Source organism: Artibeus jamaicensis, unplaced genomic scaffold, assembly GCF_021234435.1.
Source record: "Artibeus jamaicensis isolate MK-2021 breed Jamaican fruit bat unplaced genomic scaffold, CSHL_Jam_final contig_1015, whole genome shotgun sequence".
Classification (NCBI taxonomy): domain Eukaryota; kingdom Metazoa; phylum Chordata; class Mammalia; order Chiroptera; family Phyllostomidae; genus Artibeus; species Artibeus jamaicensis.
Genome location: NW_026521194.1, coordinates 956,412 through 976,735, shown reverse-complemented (window position 1 = coordinate 976,735; position 20,324 = coordinate 956,412). Strand labels below are relative to the sequence as shown.

At 45.3% G+C, this 20,324-nt stretch overlaps 1 protein-coding gene across 1 annotated transcript in view; it reads right to left on the bottom strand.

Moving 5' to 3' along the window:
• DNER (delta/notch like EGF repeat containing) overlaps window positions 1–20,324 on the bottom strand; it is a 254,654-nt gene that overhangs the window by 24,863 nt on the left and 209,467 nt on the right. The window contains exon 9 of the mRNA XM_053656593.1: window positions 10,074–10,196. Coding sequence (XP_053512568.1) covers window positions 10,074–10,196 — 123 coding nt within the window. The remainder of the gene's footprint in view (window positions 1–10,073; window positions 10,197–20,324) is intronic.

Sequence of the window (20,324 nt, the reverse complement as noted above, 5' to 3'; positions counted from 1 at the left end):
GGCAACCTGAATGGGAATCTGCTTGCAAAGTGCTTTGCTCGGAGGGAGCTCAGATCGGCCGGGCAAACATACGGAATTCCAGGTAGCTTAGCACCCGTTTAACAAAAGAGCAGCATTACAAAAATAGTGAAAACAGTAAGTTTCCCATTGATATTTACAAAGGTCTACCTGTGCTTGTCTGCATGCAAATGCCCAAAGTGGGACTGAGAAGGAAATAAATTACCTTTAACTTTCACATTACGTGTTTCTATTTTGTTGGCACTATTTTACAATGAGTATCCATTACTTTATAATTTTACTTTAAAAAAACTAAAAGTGCAACCCTTTTCCAAAGGTAAGGGTTTCTGCTCCTGTTTCCGTGGAGTGCCGAGATGGATGCATGGGTTAAGCTGTTTCTCCCATTCTTCACCCTCTAGAGAGGAAGAGAAATTACATTATATCCTGTATAATGATCTAGATAATGATATGCTCACCCTTCCCGACAGCTTCACGAAAAATGAGCATAAAGCAAATAGTGACTGGTGTTTACTTAACTTGCTCTTGACTTCATTGTTTAGCTCACATGTTGCAAAAGGCCGCCCTGCCCATGACTCACCACCGTCACTGAAATGACCCTCGCTGGGATTTTTCTCTCATTTCTTTCTCAATGCCTTCAGAAGCAAGGCTCAAGAAAGAGGGAGGAAATGTAAGAGGAAAATGGAAGGAGAACTGCCTATCTGGATTCCCACTAACGCCTTACCTGAGCCTGAAAAAGTATTTGGAATGGATGGCTTGTCCTTTCTTTTTCTCCTTTGCCCCTCATATCCAACCCATGGACCCAAATCTGCCAGATGCTTTTCTAACGTGCCTTTCAGACCTTTGCCTTGTTTGGCTTTCCCTGCAACCACCAGCCAACCCCACAGCCGCGGGCTGGCTGGCCCCTGGGAGCCACGGCCCAGCTCCCTGCCCATCTCCAACGGCTTGTGGGAGTCTTCGAACTTCCGTCGTCCTGAACAAACCCAGGAAACTCATGCTAATCTACAAGACCAAACTAATTTAAAGGTTAAATTAGTTATTAGCACAAAGCTGGTAGTTCTTCACTTGAGACAGAGAGAGGGAGAATGAGTTAGAGACAGAAAGACACTTTTCCATCCAGAAGTCTCTATTTCTACTTCAGTTGAGCTTTGCCCAGTGCCAGCTCAACTGAAAGGATGAAACACAAAAGAACCGTTTCTACTTCCAACTGTTTATCAAAAAAAGAAAGATTCACGTATTTACAAGTTCCCCTGAGGCTGATGGATGGGGAATCAGGTGACACAGAAACGCTTTCAGTTTTAACAGAAAAGGCAACCACAACCAAGGTTCAGAGATGTCTGAGCCGGGAAACATCTCCATGAGCAATCAAGGAGGATATTTACTGGGTTTCTAGTGGTACATTAGGCAGTCTCGCCTGTTTAATATTAATGTAAACAATATATTAACACAAATTACCACGTTTTTCAAATAAGGCTGAAGAGCAAAATCTAGGCTAAATATTCAAACATCTTAACTTTAAAAGCCTTCAATAATATAGATTTCATGAAAACACCCACGATAACAAGCACTTCCAATCTTTTGGATGGTGTTTTGGCAATAATTTCATCCCTTGCTATTCCTCTTTTTTGAAAGATAAGAATATTTGGTCACTTGTGACCCATTGAGAGTTTTCTGGCAGCAAGATAAGACAAGAGCTAATCTTCCCAGAAACTTGAGGACAATGCAGCAAGACGGTCTTCCAAGTCCCCAGGAAGTCCGCTGTTACTCACATTTCTACATGCACAGCCTTGCTGACCCCTATATAAAACATATTTGTCATAATGCTCAGCTCGATGATTAGAACTGGACAACTGTGAGCTAGAAATCTGAAACAGGGAGAATGAGCAGTCACGTTCACCATTCCCCAAGCACGCACACAACACCAAGTGCTGGGCATCGCGTGTCCTCTAACGAGAACGCCTTCTTCCTTCACCCTCCTCCCCAAGCTGGTCATCACCTGGCACATTCTCTCTGTCAAAGTGCAGCTCAGACAGCCTTTCTCTGGAAAGATGAACCTGCCTCTCCCGAGACAGAACGCCATTCCCCCGCCACTGTGCATGGAGAGTGTGCTGAGTTCACGCCGTTCCAGAGTTCGTGGTGCTAAATCATGACTCATCTGTCCTCCTGTCCGGACCTTCCCCCGCCCCCCGCATGGCCCTGAGTCTCTGAGGTCCTTTAAAGCAGAGGCCATATCTTTTTTTTTAATTTATTTAATTATTGTTTAAGTACAGTTTTCTGTTTGAGGCCATATCTTACTGCGTGGAAGGAATGATGGGTATCCCACCAGAATCCTGTCCTTTTGGGAGGGGCGACGGTCTGTGTACTTTGGCTGACGCACAGGTAGGATTGCCAGGGGAGGGAGAAGCCATTCCAAATCTGCCTCAAAAACACCCGACTTTGTCAGGGAAAACCAGGTCCACACTTCAGACTCAGTCTGTGGAATGACACAGGCATCAGCCATTGGCAAAGGACGCAGCACGCACTATTACAAAACTTATGTTTAGTCTCAAGCAAAAATAAACTGTAATTCAGTCAAAACTAATAAAAATTCATACTTTTCATATTAAGGAGTAGAGAGGCAACGTTTCTGAAAAAAGTCTCTATTCCAACAGGACTCTTTATAGAAGTTAATTTTAGAGAGAAAGTGAGAGTCATGTACCAATTATAAATCTTCATTGTCATCACAGTGTAGTCATGAGTAAGATTTTGAAAACAAAAATCATTATTTTTATCTCCAGGAAAAGTAAGCCAGGTAAAGAAAATTAACTATGAAACAATTCTTTGAACTTGTTATTCTCTTTAACACATCATCTTCTATTCCAACTTATATCCTCTGTGAAAACGCTTCTAGTCTTTCTACACTCACAGAGCTGAACTTTTTCTAAATTACTGAGAAATTACAACTGACATCTCGACTTTAACTTCATTGTTTCTTGTGTGCTTCAGCCTCTGACTGCTCTTCTGACTAAACAATAGCCTGAAAAAGGAAAAACCTTTGACTTACCCTTTTTTGCATCTATCCCATTACAGGATGAGAGGGGTTAGGAACACAAAACATCCTGAAATTCTTATTCCCTGATTACACACAGGAAGTCACGCTACCCAACACCAACAACAAAATGCTCATCTTTTCAATTATAAATTTGTGTAGACTTTAAAAATACATGATTAGACATAATGTGATCAAACCCAGAACTCAGTGGTCTCATTTCCAAGACTCTTCTTATCCCCCACCCACCCACCCCCCAAAACACCAGAAAGTATGAAAATTATAGGAATAAAAACAAGAATTATTTATGATAGCCCCACACTGGATGTGACAAGGGACTGGATAAATACACTGTAATGAGAACATTGCATAATAATTTAAAATAGAATCAGTAAGACTTCTTAGCAAAACATACTATAATGTTAAGTATAAACAGAAAATAGCAGGTATACTCAATTACAACTGTAAAAACGTGGATATTTTTAAAAGGATGGACACAATACAGATGATTATTCCCCTTGTATTCTGTTGTAAAGCAATGAGCTATTTTGACATTTCTTTTTTCTAAATTTTTTATTATGTTATTTTTACGATTAAAAAGAAGTAATTTTTTTTCTAACTTTTGTCACCAAAAATTCCAAATGGGTATATCATTTATCATTTAGTTTGTTCTTCTAGAAATAAAACTCAACAGGAACGGGGCCATCACTTGACTTTCTGATAACATGAAATAGTCCCGTCATGAACTAGCTGTGAACTGGATTTGAAGGAAGCACCAGCCTTTTGCTACATCTGAAAGGAGGTAACTCTGAGTCCCTGCAAACATTTGCTTCTATCAGTTTCATGTCCACAGTGGAAACTTACTGGGAAAATGTTCGAGCTGGGTTTTTTCTAATTAGTATGTCAGGCGGCAACATCAGTTCAAGTCAAGATAGCTACTTAGCATTGGTTGTGTGCAAGCCACCATATCCAAGGCTGCTGAGAATTAAAAGGAAGAAAAACTCTACATAGTCACTGCCTTCCACTAAGATATGATTTAGTGGAAGAGAGAAGAAAGTCTGAAGCCAGAAAGAACTGACTACAAGGCTGACCGTCATGGTTATGGCAGACACAGAGAAAATGCCGGGAGATTTCTAGGAGGGAGATTTCACATCTGTTTGGGGATCAGTATTTCAGATAGCAGGTGCAGGGAGAGGACTGGATGTGGGCAAAGGGGAGGTGAGAGAAAGGGGCCCATTAGAAAACCTGGGGAGCAGCTGCATTCATGGCGTTGAGAGGCGTAGGATTCCGTGGGGGCTGGGAGTGAGGAGTCCAGGGGGCAGGGATGGAACTCTGGAAGCAAAAGCAGGGACTCAGGGATCAGTGAGGCAAAGGGGCAGGAACTCGGATTTGGAGGCTGGAGAAAAGGGCTTCGTGGATTTCACTGAACGATCTCCAGTTAAGTCACCACTGACCCCATTTAGCAGAAGAGTGTGGACAAGATCCAAACTGAGGAGGGTTAAGAAAAGATAAAAAATAAAGGTCCTGGACAGTGTAGCTGAGCTGGTTGGGTGTCATCTCAAAAAGCAAAAGGTTGCCAGTTCCATTCCCAGTCAGGACACATGCCTGGGTTATAGGCCTGGTCCCTGACTGGGGGCATGAGAGAGGCAACCAATTGATGTTTTTCTCACACATCGATGTTTCTCTCCCTCTCTTTCTTCCTCCCTATCCCCTCTCTCTAAAAATAAATAAAATCTTTTAAAGAACATATAAAAGATAAAAATTAAGGAAGTGAAGGTTGCCATCTCTAAGGAAACTTGGTTGAAGAAAAAGAGGGACTGAAGGGGGGATTGCTGTAGGCCAAGGAGGACATGAAGTCAAGTTCTGCTTTTTCTAATTCATATGGAACTTATTTAGAAGTGTGAGAACACTTATTTTTTCTGTTTAGCAGCCCCATTATTCTAGCACCATTTATTTTTTAAGTCCCTTTCATTCATAGCAGGTCTTCTTCAACAGTCATACATTTTTATACACGTGTTATATTATATGCAAGGTATTCCAGACCCTTACCCAGTTTGGGTCAGCTGTCCATTCTTACACCTGTAACATGGGAATATAAGAATAACTGTAGCATTTGAGTGGGTTTTACTTTTTATTTATTTTTAAAATATACTTTATTGATTATGCCATTACAGTTGTTCTATTTCCCCCCTTCATTCCCCTCCACCCTGAACACCCCTCCCCCACCATCACCCCCTTTAGTTCATGACGTGTCTCAAGTTCTTTAGATTCTATATTTCCCATGCTATTCTTGCCCCCCCTTCTATTTTCTACCTACCGTCTATGCTACTTATTCTCTGTACCTTCTCCCCCTTTCTCCTTCTCCCACTCCCCTGTTGCTAACCCTCCATGTGATCTTCATTTCTATGGTTCTGCTCCTGATCTAGCTGTCCTCTTAGTTTGCTTTTGTTTTAGGTGTGGTTCTTAATAACTGTGAGTTTGCTGTCCTTTCACTGTTCATCTTTTTTATCTTCTTCTTAGATAAGTCCCTTTAACATTTCATATAATAAGGGCTTGGTGATGATGAACTTCTTGAATTTGATCCTATCTGAGAAGCACTTTATCTGTCCTTCTATTCTAAATGAAAGCTTTGCTGGATAGAGCAATCTTGAATGTAGGTCTTTGGATTTCATGACTTGGAATACCTCTTTCCAGCCCCTTCTTGCCTGTAAGGTCTCTTTTGAGAAATCTGCTGACAGTCTGATGGAAACTCCTTTGTAGGTGACTGTCCCCTTATCTCTCGCTGCTTCTAGGATTGTCTCCTTCATTTTAATCTTGGCTAATGTAATGATGATGTGCCTTCGTGTGTTCCTTCTTGGGTCCAATTTCTTTGGGACTCTCTGAGCTTCCTGGATTTCCTGGAAGTCTATTGCCTTTGCCAGATTGGGGAACTTCTCCTTTATTATTTGTTCGAATAAGTTTTCTATTTGTGGCTGTTCCTCCTCCCCTTCTGGTACCCCTATAATTCAGATGTTGGAAAGTTTGAAGATGTCCTGGAGGTTCCTTAGCCTCTTCTCATTTTTTTTGAATTCTTATTTCTTCATATTTTTCTGTTTGGTCGTTTTTATCTTCTTTCTGGTCCACTCCCTTGATTTGAGTCCCAGTTTCCTTTCCATCACTATTGCTTTCCTGTGCATTCATTTCAATTAGTTTATCCTTCATATGTTCCTCTAATTTGTGGCTAAAATCAACCAGTTCTGTGAGCATCCTGATCACTAGTGTTTTGGAACTGTGCCTCTGATAGGTTGGCAATTTCTTGGTCACTTAGAGTTATGGGCTCTGGGGCTTTGAGTTCTTCTTGAGCCATGTTTTGATCTGTTCGCACCTGTTACTTATGAGGATCAGAGCCTTAGGTGTTCACCAGGGCGGGGCCACCCAGGTCGCTGAGTTGTGATGCTGTGTGTGGGGGCGGGGTCAGAGCCAGGCAATAGCAGTCCCCTCTGCCGCTTCCCAGCACTGGGGCCTGCCTGGTCTGTCTCACTGCTTGCTTCTTCACTGGTTTATCTGCTCACAAATGTGTGACCACGGTCAGCCTGCCGCCTTGCACTGGGGCCTGCAAGGTCTGTCTCAATGCTCGCTCCTTCACTGGTTTATCGGTCTAGCTGAGTGGTTCGTTGTTGTCAGACTCCCATATTGTTCAATTTTCTGTGATTTAGCTGCGTTTATTGTTGCTAAAACTTTGTTTTTTAGATTTGGTTGTGCGAGAAGGCAAAGTGTTTCCACCTATGCCTCCATTTCGGCAGAAGTCTAATTCCATCTTTAAATAATTTTCTTAGAGAGAGTACATGGTGTTATATTTTCTGTTTCCTTAAATGTATACAACATTCAATTCTTTTGCCTTCAAATACAAATGATCCTTTACCTACCAGTTCTTTTCATTGGAAACTCTGAAACTTCTTCACTCTGGTTTAGTTTCATTGTAGAGAAGAGCAGTCCAATGCTGGTTCAATTCTCTTTCTTTTGTATGTAATTTGTATTTCTTAAAACAATGCCCTTCATCTTTGGATTTAGAAATTCTACCAGGAAATCCCAAATTGTGCCTCATCTCCTTCATTAATCCTCTGGCACTGAGTAAGCCCATTCTATTAGAAAACTTTGATTTCCTTCCACTCATAGACGGGGAAGGAGTCTCCTTCTAGGAAGGAGTTGATTCTGGTTTTATATCCAAGTGTTCCCCTTCTCCTGGAGCATCCACCGTTCAAACGGAAACAGAGCTCTTGAGTCTTTTCTCCACATTTCCTATCTTTCAACTCATGGTTTCCATTTCCTCTTACTTAGCTTCATTCAAAATTAGTTCCTTGTTTTGCTCCCCCAGATCTAAATGAAATTTTAAGTGGTACACACTACTTTTTTCACTTCTTCTCTGGTGTTTAGCATTTTTAGTTGTTGTTGCAATTTTGTCTACAGTTCCCAGACTTTTCCCTCTTTAAGTTGCTGGTCCAGATTCCCTGTACTGGCCAGGCTGGTGGATGGCAATGCCAGGGAGGGTCAGATGACATGGGGGAGTGTCCTCCAGTGCTGGACAGGCCAGCCAACTCGGTCCTGATGACTAAGACACAGGGGAGAGGCCTCCCTGTTGGGAGTTCTAGGGGTTCTCCAGATGCGAATGGGAGAGCATTCTCCCCCAGCCACCCCCAAAATGAAGGGCCGGTTCAGCCCCCCTGTACAATTCCCTTGGAGGACTGCCAATATCTGTGCAATCATTGCCCTTGGGCTCGTGGGGTAGCAAGTAACACCTTCACCACAGGGACTGCCTTTCCATAAGCTGAGGGGTCCGTTGGTTCCCCCCCCCCGGCTCATCACTGAGTCCTAAATTCTCCTCAGAACCCTGTCCCCTCACCCTGCTGTATGCAAAGGCTCCCAGCACCTGCACCCTTTCCTGAGAACCCAAATCCTTGGTCACAGGTGACATGCTCTGTAGGGTCATCGACTCCTTGAGTCATCTCCTGCAGAGTGGGTAACTGGTGGAAGAAGATCACAGAAAGGCAGAAGGGGGGCACTGAGAACATACACACATGGCAGGAGTGACCTTGAGCAGGACAAGAAGCAGAGGACCATCTGACGTGCAAGTAGACACGGTTTTAGTGGTTACGGCTGCAGAGAAATCTGGAGGGCGGGACTCTCAAAGGGCAGTTCATGGGCCGGGACAGTACCAGTGCCTGAGAACTCACCTGAAACCCAAGTCCTTGCTCTGTGCCCCAGACTCACTGCATCAGAAATTCCAGGAGTGAACCCGCAATTGGTGTGGACAAGCCCACCGGCAGGCTCTGATGGGAGTGTAAGTGTGAGGACCACAACTGTAGAATGTGAAAAACTAGTTAAGTTTGACCACGTTTACAAACGATAACCTCTCCTTTGTGCCATGAAGAAGGAAGTGAAGTCAGTTAGATTCTAAGAGTGAGTGATTTAATGTGGAGCTTTGGGGGAAGTTGAGAAACATGGAAGGAGGAAGTGAAAGCGTGCAGGATTACAGCATATAAACACGCAGAGGAAACACGGGTGAGTCACCCCAGGCAATGGTGTGTTTTACTCCCTGGTCATGACGGCATGAGCAACGTCTCCAAACCAGGAGAGTCGGAGCCTAGTCAGAACACACCCAGTTACTGACGTTGTCATCATAAAGATGAAATTTGCTCTATAAAATTATATCATAAATTCTACCATAAACTAAAGAGTCCTGGAATTTTTAATTTTTGAAGTGCATCCACCACTACCAATCTTGTCATTAAAGAATCTCAAAATCTCAGTGAGCATCCCTGCCCTCACTTTGTACAGGCAAGACAAAGACTGGCCAGTGGGGGGATGTGTCCAGGCTCATCAGGAAGCCAGTGGCGTGACAGGGATGAGTCACTGAGGACCCCTTATTCATTGCTCCTTCACTCTTCACCCAGAACTGAGTGGCTCTCTGTTTCTCAATGGTCTGACAGACCCAAAACTCAGAAGCCATGTGCTTCGACCCAGCATATCGGCCCTTGTGGACGCTGGTGGAATTTGACTCTGAAGGGGCATCACGGGCCAAAAAAGCATCAGATCCGCCAAACACAAAGCAAAGACTTGGCCCAGCTCAGCCCTTCCGTCCAGGGGCTCAGTCAAGTTCACCCCTGTGGTCTATGCTCCTTTGAGGCTCACCAAAAACACAGGTGGGTGCATCCAAAGAAGAGCGGCAGCAACGGTGGCCACCACACAAGGTCACCGGGCAGATGGATGGTATCAAACAAGGGAACAGTGCAGAGAGCAAGAGGTTAAGCGAGGTGGTTATAAATAGAGCCCACAAAAGCATTACAAAAATCTAAACCCAGTCCTGAGGTTATGGCCTAGAGAAATGTGGGCAGCCTCTGATAAACAGACTTTCCTGGCGCAGTGCTGACTGAGGGTGTCTGGGCTCCAGGGAAGTCCCACCGTCCCCCAACTGTGGCCAGAGCTCACTGGGGAGGCAGATGCAAGGCTTGTGGGGACGATGCAGGCCAGACTCACGAGGAATATCATTACCCACCACCTCAAAGGGTTCGAGTGAGGATTTCCCTCCTAACTGAACCATTTAATGAGAATTCACTTGTATGTTAGTGCCTGAAATTCCACCTGCGTCCTCCACCGAAAAAGCACAGCATCCTGTCTCTGCCCAGCGAGCGCTAAGGTACCCGCATGCTTCTCCCCCCTGCTGTTTCCACAGCCTTTCCTTCCGCTGGTCACATCCTCTCCTCTATGCCTGACAGTCCACTGACTGGCATTCTTTATCCTGGGCTTTTTGCACCTTCCGAAGAGAAGAGAGTGGGCATGCAAGAAGAGAAGAGAGAGATCTTTTCAGCTTATCAAGCAGAAACCCAAGACGTGTCAATTGGTCTCCTCAGCCCGGTAAGTCATCCCACAGCCGGTGTTTGATTTTCATTCAGAACAATTTTGTGCTCCAGTTAGAGGTTTACACATTGACGCTGAGAAGTGCGTGATGTCCCGGGCAGCCACTCTGGCACAACGAGGCCCAAGGGCCACTCACCCTTGTAGTCGGCCAGGCACAGGCACTCGTAGCCATTAACCAGGTCCCTGCAGGTGGCCGCGTTCAGGCACGGGGCGGAGAGGCACTCGTTGTATTCCTCCTCGCAGTAGAGGCCGTGGTAACCTGAGGGACAGAGAGGAAGGACTGCTGTCAAACATGTCCCGTGTCCACCCGCACCGGGCCAGCCTGCAAGGAGGGCGGGTGGGGGTCCCCTGGGGCGCGTGACAGGTGGGGTTTGGAAGCTGCGTCTCTTGGGGTATAATTGAAATGTAGGTTTCTGGGAAGGCTGTGAAGAGCACCCTCTTTCACGATCCCAAGAATGAAAGAATTTATCCATTTATCCACCAGATGGTCCCCTTATGAGACTGTGTTTGGGACTGGTGGCCCAGGGATGCGGAGACACAGCAGAGTGTATCTGCTGTGGCCACAGGACACAGTGACAGTGGCAGGACTTCCAGCTCCTCTCAAGGATGAGGCCCACATTCTTCCTCCCATTGATTTGAAAACTAGTGTATCTAACTACGGAGAACTGTATGAAAGGAGAAAACAGATCAATGCATTTTCTTTGCTTCTGAAGTCAGAAAAGAAACTCAGCTAAACAGGTTTAACAGAAATTCCTAAGAAGTGTGGGCTATCTCTGTGTATTCCCTTAAAGTTCTGATTATCTTCATTATATTTTTAACTGTGCTCAAAATTTTAATTATTGAAAATATAATCACAGTAATGAAGGGAAAGAAACCTAGCAATTTCTTAAGTCAAGATGGCTCCCACCATCTTAATTGCAAAACAGGTGTTTATTCCAAAGGCCAAGAGGACAGCGCTCTTTGAGACTCACTCATGAATGCTGTGCTGTTTTTAACTTTCGAAAACATGTGTCACTGCCAAGTTGCGGTGAAACTGGACAGTTTCTGCCTGGCCCTGTCCAAACAATGAGGAACATGTGAATGCTTTCAGAAATCGCCCTGTGTTGGTTCTGCATCCAGATAAGCAGGAAAAATAAACCCTTGCTCAAGTAGGAACTAGAACCTGGAGCCTGTTTCCAGCTTTCCGACTGGCCAGCCCTCGAGCTCAGGAAGGCCCCTCTGGGCCTGCCAATGTGTCGGACTGTTTTGCCCCTTGTGTGTATCGCAAAACTAGGTTAAGCTCCCGTTGACTTTATTAACAGAGCACTTTCCTAGCATTTGCCATTTTAGTCGTTTGTTGAACTGCTTTCCAAATTTAGGAGGTGATAATGCCTCCTCTGAGGAGACCTTGACCTACCTAAGACACATAAGCCATGCTTCTCAATTCTACCTCATTGTTGTTTTAGGGAAATATTTCCTATTACTTTTCACCAGATTGTTTTCTTCATCTAAATCAGAGTTACTCAATAAACCATGATTTTGTCCCCCAGGAGACTTTGGCAGTTTGGGGACACATTTTTAATCACCACAGCTAGGGTTGCTACCGGCATCTGGTGTAAGGACGCCGCTAAACACCCTCCACTGCCCGGGGCAGCCCCTACACCAAAGGGCACTCGGCTAAAATGTTCATAGAGCCAGAGGGGGAGACCCTGTTCTAGACCAGGGCTCGGCAAACGTGGCCCGCTGGCCCAGTCCCCGCCGGCCTGTTTCTGCACGCACATATTCACTGGGACACAGCCACGCCCCTGCATTTGTGAACTGCCCAGGGCTGCTCTCAACAACGGTGGCAGAGTGAGTACGGGCTGCAAAGCCCGAAACCTTCCCATCTGCCCCTTACAGAACAGGCTGGCCGACTCCTGATCTGGATTCGACAGAAAGCCTTCCTTCTTACAAGAGTGTCGGATATGAACCCCTCACCCAATACATGGTGTGCAAACCTTTTCTCTCACTCCACAGGTTGCCTTTTCACTCCGCCGGTTGCTTCCTTTGCCGCACAGAAGCTTGTTAGTGTGGCACAACCCCATTTGTCTATTTTTGCTTTTGTTGCTTGTGCTTCTGGGGACATATCCAAGAAATCATTGCCAAGACCAATGTCATGAAGGTTTTCTCTGTGATTTCTTCTAGGAGTTTCATAGTTTCAGGCCTCTCGTGTTTAAGTTTTTAATCCATTTTGAGCTCATTTTTGTAAATGGTATAAGATAATACAGGTGGCCAATAGGAATGCAAAAAGATGCTTAGCATCACTGATTATCAGAGAAATGCACATCAAAACCACAATGAGACATCTCCTCATGCTTGTTAAAATGGCCATTATAAATACATACGTGTGTGTGTGTGTGTGTGTGTGTGTGTGTGTGTGTGAGAGAGAGAGAGAACAGTTGGCAAAGGTGTGGAGAAACTGGAACCCTTGGGCACTGCTGGTGAGAATGCAAAATGGAGCAGCTGCGGTGGAAAACAGTGTGGAGAGTCTCCAAACACTTAAAAACAGAACTACCACATGATCCACAATCTCACTTCTGCATATTTACCCAAAAGAGTTGAAAAGAGAATCCCAAAGATGTATTTGCACCCCATGTTCATGGCAGCACTACTCACAGAGTAATGGAAAGAAGCAGAAACAACCTAAATATCCATCAACAGATAAGCGAACAGAGAAAAAAGGTAGATTCCTACAATGGAAAATCATTCGGTCTTAAAAAAAGAAGAAAATCCTGCCATGTGCTGTAACCTGGATGAACCTTGAGGCCATAGGCTAAGGGAAATAAGACAGTTATAAGGACAAACACATCATAATTCTACTCACATGAGGTATCTAAAGTAACTGAGCTCACAGAAGAGTAAAGTCACTCTGCTCACAGAAGCAGAGGAGATGGTGGCTGGCGGGGAAGGAAATGCTGCAGAGTCTCATCCACGCAAAGTAAAGATGTTTTAGAGCTCTGCCTTAAACGTGCGAACAGTTCACAACACGGTGCCGCAAACCTAACATTCATTAACAAGATGGAGTGCAAGTCACATGGTTTCATTATGGGTGTCTTCTGGCTTCTTCTCCATGTAGGAAAAAATCCAAGCAGTATCTTTTCAACTGTTTGTTCGTCCTGGTAGATCTCTTAAAAACCAACTTGGAAGGGCCCCCTAGAACTCTGTGAGCATGGTGGTCTCTGGATTGAGGTGGTATTTAACTAGGCAAAAATCAAGAGACAGCCTCATGAAATCATTCATAAGTGGTTTTGCTTTTGAAAACAGTATCACCGTCATTTTTTCTGCTAGCAACATGCAAAGCAAATGAGGAAGTTATTTTACAGAGAAAATTAAGCTGGTGATGTTTTCCGTCCTTGTGGGGGTGGAAGGAGATAAAGGTTTCGTATTCTAAAACTGTTTCTTCAGAGATGGTAACATTCAAATGTCTTCATAAAAATATCAAGGCACACTTTACATTTTGTGCCAAAAAACCTAAATTGGACAGTTTGACTAGAAAGGCCATCGTTCCCAAAGAGAAGGATTCTGTGGAAATGAGGCTGCCACCATGGCTGGTAATTCACTTGGACAAACAATTGGCTCACGGCAATATGCCCAGAGTCCAGCGTCCAGCAAAATTAACCTGGCCTGAAGAATTTTGTAAAAATAAAGATCAGAAGTGTGGGACCAGAGCAACCACTCCAACGGCACTGATCTTCATCCCCGCCACTCTGACCAGTGCACAGCTTTCTCCAGACTATTCAGAGCTCCAAGCATGTCCTTGGATTTGAACAAACTTAGCAGCCAACTGAATGTGGGAGTGAGACGGAGAGGTCCGGGTGGCTGCCATGGTTCAGCTGAGTGAGTGAATGGTGTTGCCGTCACCACAAATAGGATGGCCAAAGAAATAACCACTTGTCAAGGAAGCTGACCAGTTGGACATGTTTAACCTGGGGCTCACTTAGGAAGGTCCAGGTGCAGTTGGAAGAAAAAAGTGAACTTTAATGGCATAGAAACAGCATTTTGGGAGTTAGTTGACTAGAAATGGTAAAGTTTTCATCCAAAAAAACAAAAACAAAACAAAAAACACAGAAAGGAGAAAAGAAGCAACCAAAGTCAGATCTACGTGGCTAGGCAGGGGGAGAACAAGAAGCCGGATCAGGACACTGGGGAGGGATGGAGCAAAGTAGAAGAAAGAAAACCAAGGAGGGCTGATTCACAGTGTCAAAGCTCATAGAGAGTGAGAATAACAAGGGGAGGACAAGACTCCACTTGTTTAAAGGTCACTGGTGACCATCAAACCGTGGCCATCAGTGGGGGCTGTACTGGCCTTCCGCGGGTACTTTGTAGGCTGGCCAGGGGGACAGGTGTTTATTACAATGACTGTAGAGTTCCACTGGAATTCAGTCAGTGTGGGCCAGACGTATTAAACTTTATGCAATGCTAGAACTCCCCTGCCCAACAAATAATGCCCTGGTGTCCTCACAAACTTGGACTGTGCCGTTGGACGTCCGTATGGGTGAAAACCCTGTTGATAAATTTCCAGGTCTGAAACCTAAATGCTTTACATGTACAGCACAGTTTTTAAGATATACTGAGTTCTCCTAGGATACAACTACTGGGTATATCGAGAGAAGACTGTACGGAGACTTGTTCACCATTACGGAAAATCTCTTCATAACAGCAACAGAGGAGCTGAAGTCACCAATAAAGCACACCTGAACCCATGAATAAAACAAAAATCACGTGGTCAGATAGCTTTCTGACAGTACCATCCACAGTAGCTTCCCCCATTGTACCACATAGAACTGTCTAAAATCATATTTCTAACTTAGTCCTTTACTTGATTATGATTTCTCTCCCTCTGCTAGAATAGAGGCTTGAAGGCAGTGGCCATGATTGCTGTGTTTACAGCTGTACCCACAGTAACTGGTACAGAAAAGATGCTCAAATAATAGTGGTTGAATCAGCAACTGAAATGCCATTGCAATCAACACACGATTAAGATGGGCCCATGATGTTCCTGGAGCCTCCAGGTACCATGGGTACAAAGTTAAATGGCAAAGCCTTCCCCTGCAAGGACTATAGCGTCTAATAGCAGGTTAGTGGCACTTTGTGTGTGTTAAACTGTCCAAGCCCCATGACAACCCAACACGATGGCATGGCCAGTCCCAATTTATACGTGAGGAATTAAGAGTCAGAGAGGTCGAGAGACTTGCCTAAGGCCACACAGTTGACCCTGCGTGCTCCTCCTACTTTCCCAGGTTGTCCCCCAAAATGCCTACTGCATCCGTTCACTAGGACCACCGTGTCAGAAGAGTACAGCCTGGGGGGCTTAAATGACAGACATTTATTTCTCACAACTCCGGTGGCTGGAAGGCATACGCCAAGGCATCAGGAGGTTTGGTGTCCCCTGAGGCCTCTGTCCTTGGTTTGGTGATGGCAACTGCCTTGCCGTGACCTCACAGGGCTATTCTCCGTGGGCACGCCTCCCTGACTGTCCATATGGTTTTATGTGGTTTTGTAATGCCGGTCATACTGGATTAGAACACCTTCCACAGGACCTCATTGAATTTTAATTGCCTCTATAAAGTCTCTGTCTCCAAGTACAGTCATACTGGGGCTGACTGCTTCAACATATGAATTTGGGGAAACAGTTCCGCACACAACAGAAGCAGTTCTCAGCCGCAGCCCTATTCACACGTCAGCCTGGACCATGCTCTAGGCTGGGAGCTGTCCTGTGCATTGTGGGATGGGAAGCGGCATCCCTGGCCTCTGCCCACTAGATTCTAGTGGCACCATCACACCCCAGGTTGGACAAAAATGCTGCCAGATGTTGCCATGTTGCTAAGCAACAAAAAAAACCCTTGATTCATTTTATACCATGTTGCAACTTGAGGAGAGTTGAGGATGTGCAGGTTTGTGAGGCGAGAGAGTGAATTCACCGAGAAAAGGGATGTCTGGGCAGAACCGAGGGGCCCTCCGTTATTGCAGGTTTAATGTCATACCAGCACGTGGGTGACTCTCTTCAGCTGTGCTATCCACAGAGGTAGCAGGTACTCAGTTCAGCACCAAAGGACGGGATCCAGAGAGGAGAAAGGAAAGAGATCTCCCAGTCCTGGAGATTTCTGAGCTACAGAGAACCCTGTTGAATGTCCTGCCATGAGGCTGGCGCACCTCTGTGTCCTGGGAAGACAGGCTTCCCCCCACCCCCGGCCCCAGCTCTCCCGGAGCAGGAGGGCTGCCCCTGGGTGTCAGGAGGCCCTGACTGAGGCAGGGTTTACTCCAGAGCTCCTGCCTCCCCTTGTCCATCACATCCCACACTGGAAACCCCCAAACTCCGGGACTCTGACTCTAGCCAGATGGCTTTCACACTCTGTGTAACAAATTGAGACAGGCTACCATTTGTATCACCACTGGGGGCCTCCCTGGGCTCCCTGCTGCTTCCGGAAAAGCCAGAGAGCAGGACCTTCCAAAAATCATGGGTAATGTCCCGGCCACACCACTCACTCCCCCAGCACAGACCTAACTCCACAAGAATAAATGTTGTTTTTTTTTCTTTGTTTGTTTTAGTTAAGATCTCATGAGAAAAACTTTAATTAACTAATTAATTTTAAAAATCAGATAGGTGGGGGGAGGAGGGATGGTTCCTTTAAGGCTACGTTGCAACTCAAAGGATGCCCTCCCCACATTTCAGGTTGAATGGGTCCAATGTGGAAACCCGAGACTCCCTGATTCAAGTCTAGGCCAAAACAAAGAGAAAGAGAAGCTACCGTAATATTGCCGCTGTCTGTGAGCTTTCAAAGTCTGGCTAAACTTGGTGACCGCCATAGAGCCCTTTAGCACTGCAGCGTCTCAGGCAGAGCATTCATTTTACTGAGCAGAGTTTAGCTGCAAAAGAAACGTGTGTGTGTGTGTGTGTGTGTGTGTGTGTGTGTGTGTGTGTGTGTCCATCTCATCCTCTCTCTTTGCTGGGACATTCACAACAGGAATCTTTAAGAACAGGGAAAAATGCAGCATGCATGCCTGCTCACACCAATCCTCGGATTAATTAAGGGACTAATTAATGCTCAGATGCTCTGCTCTAAAGAGACCTGCTGTGTTGAGGTCTTACAGACCTCCGTGGGGCAGCTGCGCTCTCCTGTTACACACTCATGCACGCGCACGTGCACACTCTGACAAAAACAGAGGCACTGCCTGCGAACAGGAGGGGGCCGTGTAAGTGACCACAGAGCCTTAGTTGGTGGGAGGGGGCGGTGACCGCTGGCGCTGCTTTCACTCCCTGATCTCTCATTTTTCCATTTTGGGGGGCACTGGGGCCAGAGGGGAAATAGGTGTGAAATGACCCAAGTCAGTCCATGCTTCCATTGTTGGGGACCTCATAAACATCACATTGAAAGGACATAAAGAAGAGGCTAATGTAAGGTCTTAGGTTCTCCAACCTCCCTGGTACCCCTGTGTTACTCAGCCCTCTATACACTTCACACCTCTGCCTGGGCTGCCGGAAGGACAGACGATGGAGAACTGCCTCTGAGTCCTGTCCCGACCCTTCATGCGACGAGTCCCCTTTCTCCGTCACCGCAAAGACCTGCTGCCTCTGCCGGTCATGGGAGAAGGCTGGTGAGCCCCTGGGCCTCCCAGCTGGGCGATTCACTCTTTAATTCAGCAGACAGTTGTTAAATGCCTATGAGGTACCAGACACCATGCCAATCCCTGGGTCTCTAAGGCTGTGTGACAACAGGCATAAGTCCATCTAAAGGAGAAAGAGGCCAAACAATCATCCAAATGAATGTAAGATCCCAACTAAATTTGCCCTTGGAACGAGGTCACAAACCAGTTACATGAAAAAAATCAGTATCTTCATATGATTATTTAGCCTTGTTTCATAAATGTCCTTTTTTCATGATGCTTTTGGCCACTAGAGGGTGGCTTCTCCCTATGATCTATACCGGCTAAAAAAAAGGGGGGGGGCAGGGGGAATGTTACTCAAGAGTTTAACAAAGGATACACGTGTTTAACTATAAAACTGTGTTTTACAAAAGGGAGATATATGGCACCAGGGATGCAAATACACAAAGAAGAAATGCCATTTCCTTTCATAATAAAACTTAATGTTCACATTATTTGTTTACAGCTTACAAAAAAATTCACCTTTAAATGTATCATAGCTGCAGTAACAAATGTCTGCTATAAAGCTGGCATTTGTATTTCTTACTAGTTCTATAAAAATGACTTTAAAAGTGCAAATGCTTGCAACACCATGGCTAAAGCCCCCAGGTTCAAGATTAAGTATAATGACAAGAAAATATTTTACAACTTGAATTTAAAGATCATTGTGGTATGTGTGTTACGTACAAACAATACATAAAAATGCTCTAATGAAATAATCCCACAGGCTCAATTATCTGGCATGTTATCCATCTATCTCAAAGTATTCCCTTGGGGGGTTGGCCCTCAAAAGGGCCTGTGTCTGTGCTCATCCCCCTAGGCCAGCGGTTCTCAGTGTGGTTCGCAGTGCGGCACCATCAGCATCACCAGGGACCTTGTTAGAAGTGCAAGTTCCCAGGCCCCACCCACAACCTACTGAATCAGACACCATGGGTGGGGGCCTGGAACTCAGATTTAATAACCCTCTCCCAGATTCTGATGCACACTTACACCTGAGCTGTGCACTAGCAAAAAGACAACATCTCCCACAACTGCTGATTCTCAGAAATGCAGGAAGTGGTAGGAGTTACCTGTGGCAGGTGCTACATTCGGCAAGGCGATGCTTTGAACAGCCATGGCATCCCCTCAGCATATCAATGGGCCAACGGTAAAGCATGCAGTCAGACTCAGGCAGCCACACATAAATAAACCAACAGTGGAGCGCACAGACAAACCGCCTACCAGCCACAGACACACAGACTCGATGAAATGACATGCTTCCTGGGTGGGGTTTGCTTAAGGGGAAAAAAGCAAGGCAAAGAAATCTCAAAGTGACAGCAAATGACAGATTTGAAAGAGAAGGCCAAAATGAGGAAAGGCGAGGGTATGGAAGTGACATTGATAATCGTCACTGTATGACTGCAAGTCACAGACACCTACTGAGAACGGGGAGGAATAAGTTTAAATTCAGACTAGTGGGCACAGTTTTTCCCCACCGCTCTGACCCAGCTTCCTTGACCCCAGGAGCTGCATTTCAGCTGAAAGGAAAACCATCCAAGAACAGCAGACGGGGCTCATGGAAACAGAGAGAAAAACGGTGGTGCCAGGGCTGGCGGGGGCAGGGGGGGGGCAGTGGGGAGGCATAAACTTCCAGTTTTAGGGTGCGTGTGTTCTGTGGATCTAATGTACAGAATGGTGATTACAGTTAGTAATACTGTGTTATATACTAGAAAACTGCTGAGAGACTGAATCCTAAATGCTCTCACTACAGAAAACAAAGGGTAATTATAGAAGTGTTGCCCTGGCTGCTGTGGCTCAGTGGATTGAGCGCCAGCCTAAGAACCAAAAGGTCACCAGTTCAATTCCCAGTCAGGGCACACGCCTAGGTTTTGGGCCAGGTCCCCACTGCAAGGTGCAGAAGAGGCAACCACACATTGACATTTCTCTCCTTCTCTTTCTCCCTCCCTTCTCTTTCTCTCAAAATAAATAAATAAATAAATTTTAAAAAAAGAAGTGTTAACGAACCCTCTGGAGGTAATCATTTTGCAACATGTAAGTCTATCAACACCTTAACAATGTTACATGCCAATTATATCTCAATAAACCTGGGAATTATTTTTTAATTTTTGAAAGCAGTTTTAAATACCAGACAATCTATGATAATAATTTTCACAAACCAACACCTGAGAAATACAACCTGACAAAGTTGAGCTGCTCCCGTTGATGAAAGGCAGCTTCACAGACACATAGTTGGAGCCAAAGTATGTGTGTGATGGAAGACAAAACACTGTGATCGGGGTTTTCCAGAAAGTTTGGGTGCATGAACTGTGTGGTGCAGACCACAGATACTTGCACCCTCAGTCACCGGGGACATTCAAAGACATGATGCACAAGTGTCACCCTCTAGGCTCACCTTAGTCATGGTCCTTCTCATGCACACATGCTGAATCCGAAAGACTGTTCTGCACCAGGGACAGTTCTGATAGGTGCTCAGGGGCATTTATAGAAGCACGTATCTTTCACGTGACGACCACCCTGAAGGGCTATAAACTCAGAAGGGCCGAAGCTGACTCTGAGTCTAGCCTTCAGCTAAGGAGAAAATTAACCAGCAGCACTGCACCTCGAGGCAACTGCATTACCAGGAAAATGTCAAAATGCAAATAAATCAGAGTCAGAACTCAAATATTTGAGTCAATCCCAAATTCTGTTCCTATTGCCTCTACTGAATAAATATTAAAGATGCCTA